General features: G+C 41.1%; 13 protein-coding genes and 24 non-coding genes across 37 annotated transcripts, besides 2 other annotated features; 28 read left to right on the plus strand and 9 right to left on the minus strand. All coding sequences in view use genetic code 2, as the record gives it.

The window, feature by feature from the left end:
- Window positions 1-68, plus strand: KEG63_t01. The gene has a single exon. It is a non-coding gene; the product is annotated as a tRNA-Phe (tRNA).
- Window positions 69-1031, plus strand: KEG63_r02. The gene has a single exon. It is a non-coding gene; the product is annotated as a s-rRNA (ribosomal RNA).
- Window positions 1032-1099, plus strand: KEG63_t02. Its single transcript has one exon. It is a non-coding gene; the product is annotated as a tRNA-Val (tRNA).
- Window positions 1099-2669, plus strand: KEG63_r01. Its single transcript has one exon. It is a non-coding gene; the product is annotated as a l-rRNA (ribosomal RNA).
- Window position 2670: 1 nt separating this feature from the next.
- Window positions 2671-2745, plus strand: KEG63_t03. The gene has a single exon. It is a non-coding gene; the product is annotated as a tRNA-Leu (tRNA).
- A 2-nt stretch (window positions 2746-2747) lies between these two features.
- Window positions 2748-3702, plus strand: ND1 (NADH dehydrogenase subunit 1). The gene has a single exon. A coding segment is annotated over exon 1 (955 nt).
- KEG63_t04 lies at window positions 3703-3772 on the plus strand. The gene has a single exon. It is a non-coding gene; the product is annotated as a tRNA-Ile (tRNA).
- Window positions 3770-3843, minus strand: KEG63_t05. Its single transcript has one exon. It is a non-coding gene; the product is annotated as a tRNA-Gln (tRNA).
- Window position 3844: 1 nt separating this feature from the next.
- On the plus strand, window positions 3845-3913 carry KEG63_t06. Its single transcript has one exon. It is a non-coding gene; the product is annotated as a tRNA-Met (tRNA).
- On the plus strand, window positions 3914-4955 carry ND2 (NADH dehydrogenase subunit 2). Its single transcript has one exon. A coding segment is annotated over exon 1 (1042 nt).
- KEG63_t07 lies at window positions 4956-5022 on the plus strand. The gene has a single exon. It is a non-coding gene; the product is annotated as a tRNA-Trp (tRNA).
- A 9-nt stretch (window positions 5023-5031) lies between these two features.
- KEG63_t08 lies at window positions 5032-5100 on the minus strand. Its single transcript has one exon. It is a non-coding gene; the product is annotated as a tRNA-Ala (tRNA).
- A 1-nt stretch (window position 5101) lies between these two features.
- Window positions 5102-5174, minus strand: KEG63_t09. Its single transcript has one exon. It is a non-coding gene; the product is annotated as a tRNA-Asn (tRNA).
- Window positions 5175-5210: an origin of replication.
- On the minus strand, window positions 5208-5274 carry KEG63_t10. The gene has a single exon. It is a non-coding gene; the product is annotated as a tRNA-Cys (tRNA).
- On the minus strand, window positions 5274-5342 carry KEG63_t11. The gene has a single exon. It is a non-coding gene; the product is annotated as a tRNA-Tyr (tRNA).
- A 1-nt stretch (window position 5343) lies between these two features.
- Window positions 5344-6888, plus strand: COX1 (cytochrome c oxidase subunit I). The gene has a single exon. It carries the CDS (start codon window positions 5344-5346, stop codon window positions 6886-6888), a length of 1545 nt encoding a protein of 514 aa, YP_001382348.1.
- On the minus strand, window positions 6885-6956 carry KEG63_t12. Its single transcript has one exon. It is a non-coding gene; the product is annotated as a tRNA-Ser (tRNA).
- Window positions 6957-6960: 4 nt separating this feature from the next.
- On the plus strand, window positions 6961-7028 carry KEG63_t13. The gene has a single exon. It is a non-coding gene; the product is annotated as a tRNA-Asp (tRNA).
- On the plus strand, window positions 7029-7712 carry COX2 (cytochrome c oxidase subunit II). Its single transcript has one exon. It carries the CDS (start codon window positions 7029-7031, stop codon window positions 7710-7712), a length of 684 nt encoding a protein of 227 aa, YP_001382349.1.
- A 3-nt stretch (window positions 7713-7715) lies between these two features.
- Window positions 7716-7782, plus strand: KEG63_t14. Its single transcript has one exon. It is a non-coding gene; the product is annotated as a tRNA-Lys (tRNA).
- A 1-nt stretch (window position 7783) lies between these two features.
- On the plus strand, window positions 7784-7984 carry ATP8 (ATP synthase F0 subunit 8). The gene has a single exon. The coding sequence runs from the start codon at window positions 7784-7786 to the stop codon at window positions 7982-7984; it is 201 nt and encodes a 66-aa protein (YP_001382350.1).
- On the plus strand, window positions 7945-8625 carry ATP6 (ATP synthase F0 subunit 6). The gene has a single exon. It carries the CDS (start codon window positions 7945-7947, stop codon window positions 8623-8625), a length of 681 nt encoding a protein of 226 aa, YP_001382351.1.
- On the plus strand, window positions 8625-9408 carry COX3 (cytochrome c oxidase subunit III). Its single transcript has one exon. A coding segment is annotated over exon 1 (784 nt).
- On the plus strand, window positions 9409-9478 carry KEG63_t15. The gene has a single exon. It is a non-coding gene; the product is annotated as a tRNA-Gly (tRNA).
- Window positions 9479-9826, plus strand: ND3 (NADH dehydrogenase subunit 3). The gene has a single exon. It carries the CDS (start codon window positions 9479-9481, stop codon window positions 9824-9826), a length of 348 nt encoding a protein of 115 aa, YP_001382353.1.
- On the plus strand, window positions 9827-9894 carry KEG63_t16. Its single transcript has one exon. It is a non-coding gene; the product is annotated as a tRNA-Arg (tRNA).
- ND4L (NADH dehydrogenase subunit 4L) lies at window positions 9895-10191 on the plus strand. Its single transcript has one exon. It carries the CDS (start codon window positions 9895-9897, stop codon window positions 10189-10191), a length of 297 nt encoding a protein of 98 aa, YP_001382354.1.
- ND4 (NADH dehydrogenase subunit 4) lies at window positions 10185-11562 on the plus strand. The gene has a single exon. A coding segment is annotated over exon 1 (1378 nt).
- Window positions 11563-11631, plus strand: KEG63_t17. Its single transcript has one exon. It is a non-coding gene; the product is annotated as a tRNA-His (tRNA).
- On the plus strand, window positions 11632-11693 carry KEG63_t18. Its single transcript has one exon. It is a non-coding gene; the product is annotated as a tRNA-Ser (tRNA).
- On the plus strand, window positions 11694-11763 carry KEG63_t19. The gene has a single exon. It is a non-coding gene; the product is annotated as a tRNA-Leu (tRNA).
- ND5 (NADH dehydrogenase subunit 5) lies at window positions 11755-13584 on the plus strand. The gene has a single exon. The coding sequence runs from the start codon at window positions 11755-11757 to the stop codon at window positions 13582-13584; it is 1830 nt and encodes a 609-aa protein (YP_001382356.1).
- ND6 (NADH dehydrogenase subunit 6) lies at window positions 13568-14101 on the minus strand. Its single transcript has one exon. It carries the CDS (start codon window positions 14099-14101, stop codon window positions 13568-13570), a length of 534 nt encoding a protein of 177 aa, YP_001382357.1.
- On the minus strand, window positions 14102-14170 carry KEG63_t20. Its single transcript has one exon. It is a non-coding gene; the product is annotated as a tRNA-Glu (tRNA).
- Window positions 14171-14174: 4 nt separating this feature from the next.
- CYTB (cytochrome b) lies at window positions 14175-15314 on the plus strand. The gene has a single exon. The coding sequence runs from the start codon at window positions 14175-14177 to the stop codon at window positions 15312-15314; it is 1140 nt and encodes a 379-aa protein (YP_001382358.1).
- On the plus strand, window positions 15315-15382 carry KEG63_t21. Its single transcript has one exon. It is a non-coding gene; the product is annotated as a tRNA-Thr (tRNA).
- Window positions 15383-15447, minus strand: KEG63_t22. Its single transcript has one exon. It is a non-coding gene; the product is annotated as a tRNA-Pro (tRNA).
- Window positions 15448-16431: a D loop.

Consider the following 16431-nt stretch of genomic DNA (forward strand, 5'->3'; position numbering starts at 1 on the left):
GTTAATGTAGCTTATAAATAAAGCAAGGCACTGAAAATGCCTAGAAGAGTCATAAGACTCCATAGACATAAAGGTTTGGTCCTAGCCTTCCTATTAATTATTAACAGAATTACACATGCAAGTCTCCACATCCCGGTGAAAATGCCCTCTAAACCCTTATGCGATTAAAAGGAGCTGGTATCAAGCGCACTTACAAGTAGCTCATAACGCCTTGCTCAACCACACCCCCACGGGATACAGCAGTGATAAAAATTAAGCCATGAACGAAAGTTCGACTAAGTCATGTTAACATTGAGAGTTGGTAAATTTCGTGCCAGCCACCGCGGTCATACGATTAACCCAGATTAATAGGCCCACGGCGTAAAACGTGTCAAGGATTACAAAATACTAAAGTTAAAATTTAACTAGGCCGTAAAAAGCTACTGTTAATATAAAATATACCACGAAAGTGACCTTACTATTTCCGACTACACGACAGCTGAGGCCCAAACTGGGATTAGATACCCCACTATGCTCAGCCCTAAACATGGATAATTAACACAACAAAATTATCTGCCAGAGAACTACTAGCAATAGCTTAAAACTCAAAGGACTTGGCGGTGCTTTACACCCCTCTAGAGGAGCCTGTTCTATAATCGATAAACCCCGATACACCTCACCACTTCTAGCTAAATCAGTCTATATACCGCCATCTTCAGCAAACCCTCAAAAAAGGAAGGAAAGTAAGCACGATAATAATACATAAAAAAGTTAGGTCAAGGTGTAACCTATGAAGTGGGAAGAAATGGGCTACATTTTCTAATCAAGAACACACTCACGAAAGTCTTTATGAAATCTAGAGACTAAAGGTGGATTTAGTAGTAAATTAAGAATAGAGAGCTTAATTGAATAGGGCCATGAAGCACGCACACACCGCCCGTCACCCTCCTTGAGCAATATACCCAAATACTACATAATTTATAAACTGAACTAAAGCAAGAGGAGACAAGTCGTAACAAGGTAAGCATACTGGAAAGTGTGCTTGGATAAATCAAAGTGTAGCTTAACTAAAGCATCTGGCTTACACCCAGAAGATTTCACACATCAATGACCACTTTGAACTAAAGCTAGCCCAACCAACCACCAACTTAACTATCACAACAACCACAATTAAAACATTTAATTATACCATTACAGTATAGGAGATAGAAATTCTATTTGGAGCTATAGAGAAAGTACCGCAAGGGAACGATGAAAGAAAAATTTAAAGTAATAAACAGCAAAGATTACCCCTTATACCTTTTGCATAATGAATTAGCTAGAACAGTTTAGCAAAGAGACCTTAAGCTAACCCTCCCGAAACCAGACGAGCTACCTATGAACAACCCACGGGGGTAAACTCGTCTATGTCGCAAAATAGTGAGAAGATCCATAGGTAGAGGTGAAAAGCCTAACGAGCCTGGTGATAGCTGGTTGCCCAGAACAGAATCTCAGTTCGACTTTAAACCTACTTATCAACCCTAAAATTGTAACGTAAGTTTAAAATATAATCTAAAAAGGTACAGCTTTTTAGAACGAGGATACAACCTTACTTAGAGAGTAAAACTAAACAAAACCATAGTAGGCCTAAGAGCAGCCACCAATTAAGAAAGCGTTCAAGCTCAACAATACAAACCTCTTAATCCCAAAAATCCCTAGCAACTCCTAATACAATACTGGGCTAATCTATTTAATAATAGAAGCAATAATGCTAGTATGAGTAACAAGAAATACTTCTCCTTGCACAGGCTTATAACAGTCAACGAATGCTCACTGATAGTTAACAACGTGATAGAAATAGACCACTAATAAAACACCTATCTAATTAATTGTTAATCCAACACAGGCGTGCAATAAGGAAAGATTAAAAGAAGTAAAAGGAACTCGGCAAACGTAAACCCCGCCTGTTTACCAAAAACATCACCTCCAGCATATCTAGTATTGGAGGCACTGCCTGCCCAGTGACACTAGTTCAACGGCCGCGGTATCCTGACCGTGCAAAGGTAGCATAATCATTTGTTCTCTAATTAAGGACTTGTATGAACGGCCACACGAGGGTTTAACTGTCTCTTACTTCCAATCAGTGAAATTGACCTTCCCGTGAAGAGGCGGGAATAAACTAATAAGACGAGAAGACCCTATGGAGCTTTAATTAACTAACCCATAATAACCCACCGAATCACCAATTGGACCTAACATAACCTTATTAATGGGCTAGCAATTTAGGTTGGGGTGACCTCGGAGAATAAAAGAACCTCCGAGTGATTTAATCACAGACAAACCAGTCGAAGAGTTACATCACTTATTGATCCAATAACTTGATCAACGGAACAAGTTACCCTAGGGATAACAGCGCAATCCTATTTGAGAGTCCATATCAACAATAGGGTTTACGACCTCGATGTTGGATCAGGACATCCTAATGGTGCAACAGCTATTGAGGGTTCGTTTGTTCAACGATTAAAGTCCTACGTGATCTGAGTTCAGACCGGAGTAATCCAGGTCGGTTTCTATCTATTAAAACAACTTCTCCCAGTACGAAAGGACAAGAGAAGTGGGGCCCATTATACCGTAATGCCCCAGGACTAATAGATGATATAATCTCAATCTAGCCAGTCCACCTTTCCCCCCCCCCCCCAGAAATAGGGGTTTGTTAGGGTGGCAGAGCCCAGTAATTGCGTAAAACTTAAGCTTTTATTCTCAGAGGTTCAAATCCTCTTCCTAACAATATGCTCATAATCAACATCATTTCACTAATTGTACCAATCTTGCTCGCCGTAGCTTTCCTGACATTAGTGGAACGAAAAATCCTAGGATACATACAACTCCGCAAGGGCCCAAATATTGTAGGACCCTACGGCCTCCTACAACCAATTGCAGACGCCGTGAAACTTTTTACTAAAGAACCCCTACGACCCTTAACATCATCTATTACTATGTTCGTAATAGCCCCAATCCTAGCCCTAGCACTAGCCCTAACCATGTGAGTCCCATTACCTATACCTTACCCCCTCGTTAACATGAACCTAGGAGTCCTATTCATACTGGCAATGTCAAGCTTAGCCGTCTATTCCATTCTATGATCCGGATGAGCCTCAAACTCAAAATACGCCCTAATCGGAGCCCTACGAGCTGTAGCCCAAACAATCTCCTATGAGGTCACACTAGCTATCATTCTTCTTTCAGTACTGCTAATAAATGGCTCATTCACCCTATCCACATTAATCACCACACAAGAACACCTATGACTAATCCTCCCCGCATGACCCCTAGCCATAATATGATTTATCTCAACTCTAGCAGAAACTAACCGCGCACCCTTCGACCTAACCGAAGGAGAATCAGAACTAGTCTCAGGGTTCAATGTCGAATACGCAGCCGGACCATTCGCCCTGTTTTTCCTAGCCGAATACGCTAACATCATCATAATAAATATTCTTACAACAATCCTATTTTTCGGCGCATTCCACACCCCCTACCTACCAGAACTATACACCATCAACTTCACCGTGAAAACACTCCTACTAACAGCCTCTTTCCTATGAATTCGAGCATCTTACCCACGATTCCGCTATGACCAACTTATACACCTACTATGAAAAAACTTCCTCCCTCTAACACTAGCTCTATGCATATGACACATGGCCCTACCTATTATAACAGCAAGCATTCCTCCCCAAACATAAGAAATATGTCTGATAAAAGAATTACTTTGATAGAGTAAATCATAGAGGTTCAAACCCTCTTATTTCTAGAATTATAGGAATCGAACCTAACCTTAAGAACTCAAAAATCTTCGTGCTACCAAACCTACACCAAATTCTACAGTAAGGTCAGCTAAATAAGCTATCGGGCCCATACCCCGAAAATGTTGGTTTATCCCCTTCCCGTACTAATTAAACCCCTCGTCCTCACCACCATCATATCAACTGTTATCTTAGGAACTATCACAGTGCTAATAAGCTCTCACTGACTGATAATCTGGATCGGATTTGAAATGAATATACTAGCCATTATCCCAGTCCTAATAAAAAGTTTCAACCCACGAACCATAGAAGCATCAACAAAATATTTCCTCGCCCAAGCCACCGCATCCATACTCCTCATACTAGGAGTCATTATCAACCTACTACTGACAGGCCAATGAACAGTACTAAACACCCCACACCCAATCACATCAAACATAATAACAGTGGCCATAGCAATAAAACTAGGACTATCACCCTTTCACTTCTGAATACCCGAAGTAGCCCAAGGAATCTCACTATCATCAGGAATAATCCTACTTACCTGACAAAAAATTGCCCCTCTATCCGTTCTATACCAAATCTCACCCTCTGTAAACCCAAACCTACTAATGACTATAGCAGCCATATCCGTGCTGGTAGGTGGATGAGGGGGTCTTAACCAAACACAACTACGAAAAATCCTAGCTTATTCATCAATCGCTCATATGGGATGAATAGTCGCCGTAACAACATACAACCCCACCCTAATATTACTAAACCTTACAATCTACATTATAATAACACTAGGAACATTCATACTATTTATCCTCAGCTCATCCACAACTACACTATCATTATCCCACATATGAAACAAAACCCCATTAATCACTTCACTAGTCCTAGCAATTATACTCTCCTTAGGAGGCCTGCCTCCTCTGTCAGGATTTATCCCCAAATGAATAATCACTTACGAACTTACAAAAAATAACATGGTCACTGCAGCAATATTCATGGCAATAACAGCCCTACTAAACCTATATTTCTACATACGACTAACATATGCAACAGCACTAACCATGTTCCCTTCAACAAACGCCATAAAAATAAAATGACAATTCGAAAACATAAAAAACACCACCCTAATGTCTCCTCTAATTGTATCCTCAACTATACTACTCCCACTAACCCCAATAATACTAGCAATATTCTAGAAGTTTAGGTTAAAAAGACCAAGGGCCTTCAAAGCCCTAAGTAAGTGCTACTCACTTAACTCCTGAACTTACCCTAAGGACTGCAAGAGTTTATCTCACATCTATTGAACGCAAATCAATTACTTTAATTAAGCTAAGCCCTTCCTAGATTGGTGGGCTATCATCCCACGAAACTTTAGTTAACAGCTAAATACCCTAGTCAACTGGCTTCAATCTACTTCTCCCGCCGCGAAGAAAAAAAAGGCGGGAGAAGCCCCGGCAGGGTTGAAGCTGCTTCTTTGAATTTGCAATTCAATGTGATATTTCACCACAGGGCTTGGCAAAAAGGGGACTTAAACCCCTATTCTTAGATTTACAGTCTAATGCTCTTATCAGCCATCTTACCTATGTTCATAAATCGATGATTATTCTCCACAAATCACAAAGACATCGGCACCCTTTACCTTTTATTCGGTGCATGAGCCGGAATGGTAGGCACCGCTCTCAGCCTATTAATCCGTGCTGAATTAGGTCAACCTGGCGCTCTATTAGGGGATGACCAGATTTATAATGTTATCGTCACCGCCCACGCATTCGTGATAATTTTCTTTATAGTAATACCAATCATGATCGGTGGGTTTGGAAACTGACTAGTACCCCTAATAATTGGTGCGCCTGACATAGCATTTCCACGAATAAACAATATAAGCTTTTGACTCCTACCCCCCTCCTTTCTACTTCTTCTAGCCTCATCTATGGTAGAAGCGGGTGCAGGAACAGGATGAACCGTATACCCCCCTTTAGCAGGTAATCTAGCACATGCAGGAGCATCGGTAGACCTGACAATTTTTTCTCTACACCTGGCAGGTGTATCGTCCATCCTAGGAGCTATCAATTTTATCACCACTATCATTAACATAAAACCCCCCGCAATATCACAATACCAAACTCCCTTATTCGTGTGATCTGTACTAATTACGGCCGTGCTTTTACTCCTATCTCTACCAGTCTTAGCAGCCGGTATTACTATACTACTTACAGACCGGAATCTGAATACCACCTTTTTTGACCCAGCTGGAGGAGGAGACCCTATTCTATACCAACACTTATTCTGATTCTTCGGACACCCAGAAGTATACATTCTAATTCTGCCTGGATTCGGAATTATCTCACACGTCGTTACATACTACTCAGGAAAGAAAGAACCGTTTGGTTATATAGGAATGGTATGGGCAATAATATCAATTGGCTTCCTAGGCTTTATTGTGTGAGCCCACCACATATTTACTGTAGGTATGGATGTCGATACACGAGCATACTTTACATCAGCCACTATAATCATTGCTATCCCTACAGGGGTAAAAGTATTTAGCTGACTGGCTACTCTACACGGAGGAAATATTAAATGATCCCCAGCTATGCTATGAGCTTTAGGGTTTATTTTTCTATTTACAGTGGGTGGTCTAACGGGTATCGTATTATCAAACTCATCACTGGATATTGTTCTTCACGACACATACTATGTAGTAGCACACTTTCATTACGTTCTCTCAATGGGGGCAGTATTTGCAATTATGGGTGGATTTGTCCACTGATTCCCACTATTCACGGGTTATATACTGAATGATACTTGAGCGAAAATCCACTTCACAATTATATTTGTCGGAGTAAACATAACATTCTTTCCTCAACACTTCCTAGGCCTATCAGGTATGCCTCGACGTTACTCCGACTATCCAGATGCTTACACAACATGAAACACAGTATCTTCCATAGGCTCATTCATCTCACTAACAGCAGTAATATTAATGATCTTCATAATCTGAGAAGCCTTCGCATCCAAACGAGAAGTACTAACAGTACAACTCACTTCAACAAACATTGAATGGTTACACGGGTGTCCTCCACCATATCACACCTTTGAGGAGCCAACCTATGTACTATCGAAATAAGAAAGGAAGGAATCGAACCCCCTAAAATTGGTTTCAAGCCAATGTCATAACCATTATGTCTTTCTTAATAAAGAGGTATTAGTAAAAAATTACATGACTTTGTCAAAGTCAAATTATAGGTGAGAATCCTTTATACCTCTATGGCGTACCCTTTCCAAATAGGCCTCCAAGATGCAACCTCTCCTATCATAGAGGAACTACTACACTTCCACGATCACACGCTAATAATCGTATTCTTAATTAGCTCTCTCGTTCTCTACATTATTTCACTGATATTGACCACTAAACTCACGCATACCAGCACCATGGACGCCCAGGCAGTCGAAACAATCTGAACCATCTTACCCGCCATCATTCTAATCCTAATCGCCCTTCCCTCACTACGAATCCTTTACATAATAGACGAAATCAACAACCCTTCCCTAACTGTAAAAACCATGGGACATCAATGATATTGAAGCTATGAATACACTGACTACGAAGACCTGAACTTCGACTCCTACATAATTCCAACTCAAGAATTAAAACCCGGAGAACTACGACTACTAGAAGTAGACAACCGAGTAGTTCTCCCAATAGAAATAACAATCCGGATGCTAATTTCATCTGAAGACGTATTACACTCATGAGCCGTGCCATCCCTAGGACTAAAAACTGATGCCATCCCTGGACGCCTGAACCAAACTACCCTAATGGCCATGCGACCGGGATTATACTACGGCCAATGCTCTGAAATCTGCGGCTCTAATCACAGCTTCATACCAATTGTTCTCGAGCTAGTGCCTCTGTCATACTTTGAAAAATGATCTGCCTCAATGCTATAAATTCGTTGAGAAGCTAAATAGCATTAACCTTTTAAGTTAAAGATTGAGAGTGTAAGCCTCTCCTCAATGATATGCCACAACTAGACACTTCAACCTGGCTTATCACGATTATATCGATAATTATCACCCTATTCATTATATTCCAATTAAAAGTATCCAAGCATTGTTTTCCAGATAACCCTGAGCCAAAATTAACGACCACATCAAAACCCACCACACCTTGAGAAGAAAAATGAACGAAAATCTATTTTCCTCTTTCATTACCCCTGTAGTAATAGGACTTCCTATTGTTATCGCCATTGTAATATTCCCAAGTATTATATTCCCATCACCTAGTCGACTAATCAACAACCGACTCATCTCTATTCAACAATGACTAGTACAACTAACATCAAAACAAATGTTGTCCATTCACAACCAAAAAGGACAAACCTGGGCATTAATATTAATATCCCTCATCTTATTTATTGGCTCCACCAACCTATTGGGCCTACTACCCCACTCATTTACCCCTACTACTCAATTATCCATAAACTTAGGAATGGCTATCCCCTTATGAGCAGGCACAGTAATTACTGGCTTCCGATACAAAACAAAAGCCTCCCTAGCCCATTTCTTACCACAAGGAACACCCATCCCCCTAATCCCCATACTTATTATCATCGAAACTATTAGTCTGTTCATCCAACCAATGGCTCTAGCTGTACGGCTAACAGCTAACATCACTGCAGGCCACTTATTAATCCACCTAATCGGGGGAGCTACCCTAGCCCTAATAAACATTAGCACTATCACAGCAGCAGTAACCTTCATCATCCTTATCCTCTTGACCATCCTGGAATTTGCAGTAGCCCTTATTCAAGCCTATGTTTTCACTCTGCTAGTAAGCTTATACTTACATGATAATACTTAATGACCCACCAAACCCATTCGTACCATATAGTTAACCCAAGCCCTTGACCCCTAACAGGGGCTCTCTCAGCACTCCTCACAACATCAGGACTAGTGATATGATTTCATTTTAACTCGATATTCCTTCTAACCCTAGGTATAGTAACCAACGTACTAACTATGTATCAATGGTGACGAGATATTGTCCGAGAAGGGACATTCCAAGGCCACCACACTCCTACCGTCCAAAAAGGCCTACGATACGGAATAATCCTATTTATTACATCAGAAGTCTTCTTCTTTGCGGGCTTCTTTTGAGCTTTTTACCATTCAAGCCTAGCACCAACCCCCGAACTAGGAGGATGCTGACCCCCTACGGGCATCACACCCTTGAACCCACTAGAAGTACCACTACTTAATACTTCAGTCCTCCTAGCCTCCGGAGTCTCCATTACCTGAGCCCATCACAGCCTAATGGAAGGAGACCGCAAACACATACTCCAGGCCCTATTCATTACAATCTCCTTAGGCCTATACTTTACCCTGTTGCAAGCCTCAGAATACTACGAAGCACCATTTGCAATCTCTGACGGGATTTACGGCTCCACATTTTTCATGGCCACAGGATTCCACGGTCTCCATGTCATCATCGGATCTACCTTCCTTATTGTATGCTTCCTGCGACAATTAAACTATCACTTCACATCTAGCCATCATTTTGGATTCGAAGCAGCTGCCTGATATTGACATTTCGTAGATGTTGTGTGACTATTCCTGTATGTATCTATCTATTGATGAGGATCTTATTTCCCTAGTATTAACAAGTACAGTTGACTTCCAATCAACTAGTTCTGGTGATAGTCCAGAGAGAAATAATAAACATAATACTGACCCTACTCACTAACATATCGCTAGCATCTCTACTCATCCTAATCGCATTCTGACTACCCCAACTAAATATCTACATAGAAAAAGCAAGTCCATATGAATGCGGTTTTGACCCACTAGGATCAGCACGTCTGCCTTTCTCTATAAAATTCTTCCTAGTAGCCATCACATTCTTACTGTTTGACTTAGAAATCGCATTACTTCTCCCATTACCATGAGCCTCACAATCAAACAACCTAGAAACGACACTCATTACAGCACTAACATTAATTTCCATCCTAGCCGTAAGCTTAGCCTACGAGTGGACCGAAGAAGGCTTAGAATGGAATGAATAATGATAATTAGTTTAACAAAAACAAATGATTTCGACTCATTAGATTGTAAATTATATTACAATTATCAAATGTCCATAGTGTATATTAATATCTTCCTAGCCTTTATCTTATCCTTCATAGGACTACTCATATACCGATCTCACCTCATATCCTCCCTACTCTGTCTAGAAGGTATAATACTATCCCTATTCGTCATAATAACAATCACAATCCTGGTAAACCACTTCACACTAGCCAGTATAACCCCTATCATCTTGCTTGTATTCGCGGCCTGTGAAGCAGCCCTAGGACTATCACTGCTAGTCATAGTCTCCAACACATATGGAACGGATTACGTACAAAACTTAAATCTACTACAATGTTAAAAATTATTCTCCCAACCATAATACTGATTCCCCTGGCGTGACTATCAAAATATAACATAATCTGAATCAATACAACAGCTTATAGCATACTAATCAGCCTAATTAGCCTAACATATTTTAATCAGTCCCCAGACAATAATCTAAGCTTCTCATTACTCTTTTTCGCAGACTCCTTATCAGCACCCCTACTAACACTCACAACATGACTTCTCCCTCTAATGCTTATAGCAAGCCAACACCACCTATCGAAAGAAACCCTCATTCGTAAAAAACTGTATATCACAATATTAATCACACTTCAACTACTCCTAATTATAACATTCACCTCCACAGAACTAATTATGTTCTACATCCTATTTGAAGCCACACTCATACCAACACTAATTATTATCACCCGATGAGGCAACCAAACAGAACGCCTAAACGCTGGCCTATACTTCCTATTCTACACCCTAGTAGGCTCTTTACCCCTTCTGATCGCTCTATTATGAACCCAGAACAATCTAGGCACCCTACACCTACTGGTAATCCAATTCTGAGTTCAACCCCTGCCAAACACCTGATCCAACACACTACTATGATTAGCATGCATAATGGCATTCATAGTAAAAATACCGCTATACGGCCTTCACCTATGACTCCCGAAAGCCCACGTAGAAGCCCCTATTGCGGGATCCATAGTCCTTGCCGCCGTACTCCTAAAACTGGGAGGATATGGAATAATACGAATTACCATACTACTAAACCCACTAACAAACCACATAGCCTATCCCTTCATGATACTATCCCTATGAGGGATAATCATGACAAGCTCTATCTGCTTGCGCCAAACAGACTTAAAATCCCTAATTGCCTACTCCTCAGTAAGCCACATGGCCCTAGTAATCATAGCAGTACTCATTCAATCACCATGAAGTTACACAGGAGCAACAGCCCTAATAATCGCCCACGGTCTAACATCATCCCTATTATTCTGCTTAGCCAATTCCAACTATGAACGTATCCACAGCCGCACTATAATCCTCGCACGAGGCTTACAAATACTCTTACCATTAATAGCTGCATGATGATTACTCGCTAGCCTAACCAACCTAGCCCTACCACCCACTATCAACTTAGTAGGGGAACTATTCGTAGTAATAGCCTCATTCTCATGGTCCAACATCACCATCATCCTACTAGGAATTAACATCACCATCACTGCCCTATACTCCCTGTTCATACTAATCACCACGCAACGCGGGAAACTCACACATCATATCAAAAATGTTAACCCATCATTCACACGGGAAAATTCTCTAATGGCCCTCCACCTATTACCCCTACTACTCCTCTCACTCAACCCTAAAATTATCTTAGGCCCCATCTACTGTAAATATAGTTTAACAAAAACATTAGATTGTGAATCTGATAATGAAAGCTCGAGCCTTTCTATTTACCGAAAAAGTACCACGCAAGAACTGCTAACTCATGCTCCCATGCATAAAAGCATGGCTTTTTCAACTTTTAAAGGATAGTAGTTATCCATTGGTCTTAGGAACCAAAAAATTGGTGCAACTCCAAATAAAAGTAATCAACCTATTCACTTCCTCCATCCTCGTAACACTATTCATACTAACCCTCCCCATCATAATAACCAACACTACCCTTTATACCAATAAACTATATCCCCAATACGTAAAAACCACTATCTCACATGCTTTTATAATAAGCCTGATCCCCACAATAATATTTCTCTACTTAGGGCAAGACACAATAATTTCAAACTGACACTGAATTACAATTCAAACTGTAAAACTCTCCCTCAACTTTAAACTTGATTACTTCTCAATAATCTTCATACCGGTAGCACTATTCGTCACATGATCAATTATAGAATTCTCAATATGATACATACACTCAGACCCCTACATCAACCGATTCTTCAAATATTTACTTCTTTTCCTAATCACTATAATAATCCTAGTCACCGCCAACAATATATTTCAACTATTTATCGGATGGGAAGGAGTAGGTATTATATCATTTCTACTTATCGGATGATGATACGGGCGAACAGACGCCAACACAGCCGCACTACAGGCCATCTTATACAACCGTATTGGAGATGTAGGGTTCATCTTAGCCATGGCCTGATTCCTAGCCAACCTAAACACCTGAGATCTACAACAAATCCTCATAACCGACCACAAAAATCTGAACCTCCCTCTCACAGGCCTATTATTGGCAGCTACCGGAAAATCCGCACAATTTGGCCTACACCCATGATTGCCCTCGGCCATAGAAGGTCCAACCCCTGTATCAGCCCTACTGCATTCAAGCACTATGGTTGTAGCAGGAGTATTTTTGCTAATCCGATTCCATCCCCTAATAGAACATAACAAAACAATTCAAACCATCACACTATGCCTAGGAGCAATCACAACCCTATTCACAGCAATTTGTGCCCTAACACAAAACGACATCAAAAAAATTATCGCTTTCTCCACTTCAAGCCAACTCGGACTAATAATCGTAACCATCGGCATCAATCAGCCCTACCTAGCGTTTCTCCATATCTGTACACATGCATTCTTCAAAGCCATATTATTCATGTGCTCTGGATCAATCATTCACAACCTAAACGATGAACAAGACATCCGAAAAATAGGAGGACTATACAAAGCCCTTCCATTTACCACCACCTCCCTGATCGTCGGAAGCCTAGCACTCACAGGAATACCATTCCTAACAGGATTTTACTCTAAAGACCTAATTATCGAAACCGCTAACACGTCATATACCAACGCCTGAGCCCTTCTAATTACCCTCATTGCCACCTCCATAACAGCTGCCTATAGCACTCGAATCCTATTTTTCGCACTCCTAGGACAACCCCGCTTCAACCCTGTCGTCGCAATCAACGAGAATAATCCCCTCCTAATCAACTCCATTAAACGTCTCCTACTCGGGAGTATCTTCGCAGGATTCCTAATCTCCTACAACATCACACCCACCACCACCCCACAGATAACTATGCCTCATTATCTCAAAATAATAGCCCTCACCATAACCATCTTAGGTTTCATTTTGGCACTAGAACTTAACCTCACAATACAAAGCCTAAAATTTAAATATCCCTCGAACCTATTCAAATTCTCAAACATACTAGGCTACTTCCCAACTACTATTCACCGCCTAATACCCAAAATAAATCTACTCATAAGCCAAAAATCAGCATCAACACTGTTAGATATAATTTGACTAGAAAAGATCTTACCAAAATCCATCTCCCACTTCCAAATAAAATCTTCAATCACCGTCACTAACCAAAAAGGCCTAATCAAACTATACTTCTTATCATTTATACTAACCCTGACTCTAAGCCTACTCGTACTTAACTTCCACGAGTAACCTCCATAATTACCAACACCCCAATAAGAAGTGACCAGCCAGTGACAACAACCAACCAAGTCCCATAACTATATAAAGCTGCAATTCCCATAGCTTCCTCACTAAAAAATCCTGAATCACCTGTATCATAAATAACCCAATCGCCCGCTCCATTAAACTTCAATACAACTTCAATGTCAATATCATCACCCTTTAAAACATAACAAGCAGTTAATAACTCAGACAACAAGCCAACGATAAAAGCTCCTAAAACAGCCTTATTAGAGGCCCAAACTTCAGGATACTGCTCAGTAGCCATGGCTGTAGTGTACCCAAAAACAACTAGCATACCCCCTAAATAAATCAAAAATACCATTAAACCCAAAAACGATCCTCCAAAACTCAACACAATCCCACAACCAACAGCCCCACTAATAATTAAAACCAGCCCGCCGTAGATAGGAGAAGGTTTTGAAGAAAACCCTACAAAACTAACTACAAAAATAACACTTAGAATGAATACAATATATGTCATCATTATTCCTACATGGAATCTAACCATGACTAGTGGCATGAAAAACCACCGTTGTATTTCAACTATAAGAACATTAATGACCAACATTCGTAAGACCCATCCCCTAACCAAGATCATCAACAACTCATTCATCGACCTACCCGCACCATCAAACATCTCAGCATGATGAAACTTCGGATCCCTACTCGGAATTTGCTTAATCCTTCAGATTCTTACAGGTTTATTTTTAGCTATACATTATACATCAGACACAACCACAGCCTTCTCATCAGTCGCCCATATCTGCCGAGACGTCAACTACGGCTGAATTATCCGGTACATACATGCAAACGGAGCATCCATATTCTTTATTTGCCTATTCCTACATGTAGGACGAGGATTATACTATGGATCTTACATATTTTCCGAAACATGAAACATTGGTATTGTCTTACTATTCACAGTTATAGCAACAGCATTCATAGGTTACGTCTTACCATGAGGACAAATATCCTTTTGAGGCGCAACCGTAATTACTAACCTACTATCAGCCATCCCATACATCGGAACTAACCTTGTAGAATGAATCTGGGGTGGGTTCTCAGTAGACAAAGCTACCCTAACACGATTCTTCGCCTTCCACTTTATCCTGCCCTTCATCATTTCAGCACTGGCAATAATCCACCTCCTATTCCTCCACGAGACAGGGTCTAACAACCCATCCGGAATCCCATCCAACTCTGACAAAATCCCATTTCACCCCTACTATACCATCAAGGACATCCTAGGCGCCCTATCCCTAGTCCTAGCGCTGACAACGCTAGTGCTATTCTCCCCCGACCTGCTAGGAGACCCCGACAACTATATCCCCGCCAACCCACTCAGTACACCACCCCATATCAAACCCGAATGATATTTCCTATTTGCATATGCAATCCTACGGTCCATCCCTAACAAACTAGGAGGAGTACTAGCCTTAATCCTATCCATCCTAATCCTAGCTATCATTCCCCTACTACACACCTCTAAACAACGAAGCATGATATTCCGCCCACTCAGCCAATGCCTGTTCTGACTATTAGTAGCTGACCTCCTTACCCTAACCTGAATTGGAGGCCAACCAGTAGAGCACCCATTCGTCGTCATCGGCCAATTGGCCTCAATTCTTTACTTTATAATTCTCCTAGTACTAATACCAATCACCAGCATTATCGAAAACAACCTATTAAAATGAAGAGTCTTTGTAGTATATTAATTACTCTGGTCTTGTAAACCAAAAATGGAGAATCCCATCTCCCTAAGACTCAAGGAAGAGGCAAGAACCCCACCATCAGTACCCAAAACTGACATTCTAACTAAACTATTCCCTGATTTCCTCACCCTATTGTCCTAATTCATATATTTAATAATACTTACTGTGCTTGCCCAGTAAGTATTACCCGCGCACCTCCCCCCTATGTATATCGTGCATTAATGGTTTGCCCCATGCATATAAGCATGTACATATTATGGTTGGTTTTACATGTATGCATCTCACCTAGATCACGAGCTTGATCACCATGCCTCGAGAAACCATCAATCCTTGCTTGACGTGTACCTCTTCTCGCTCCGGGCCCATCCGCATGTGGGGGTAGCTATAGTGAAACTATACCTGGCATCTGGTTCTTACTTCAGGGCCATGACAATCCTCAATCCAATCCTACTAACCTCTCAAATGGGACATCTCGATGGACTAATGACTAATCAGCCCATGATCACACATAACTGTGGTGTCATGCATTTGGTATTTTTAACTTTTGGGGGGGGAGAACTTGGTGTCACTCAGCTGTGGCCGTGGCGGCCTCGTAGCAGTCAGATAACTTGTAGCTGGACTTGATCTTCATCATTTATCCGCATTACATAGCCATAAGGTGCTATTCAGTCAATGGTTACAGGACATATACCTACATATACCCACGTACACCCACGTACGTACACGTACACCCACGTACGTACACGTACACCCACGTACGTACACGTACACCCACGTACGTACACGTACACCCACGTACGTACACGTACACCCACGTACGTACACGTACACCCACGTACGTACACGTACACCCACACACGTATTCAACAGATAGGGATTGATTTAATCAAACCCCCCTTACCCCCCGTAACTTCAAAAGTATGCAGATACTTCTACCGCCCTGCCAAACCCCAAAAACAGAACTAAGCATATGCAACATATATGAGAAGCCACTTATACTGGTGCCACGCATGTTAATCTCACTTACTAATCCATTAAAACTTCCTATTCAAAATGAAGCTATCTATAGATGTGAATTCCCACCTCTATCACCCCCGGACTT

Source organism: Enhydra lutris, mitochondrion, assembly GCF_002288905.1.
Source record: "Enhydra lutris mitochondrion, complete genome".
NCBI classification, from domain to species: Eukaryota; Metazoa; Chordata; class Mammalia; order Carnivora; family Mustelidae; genus Enhydra; species Enhydra lutris.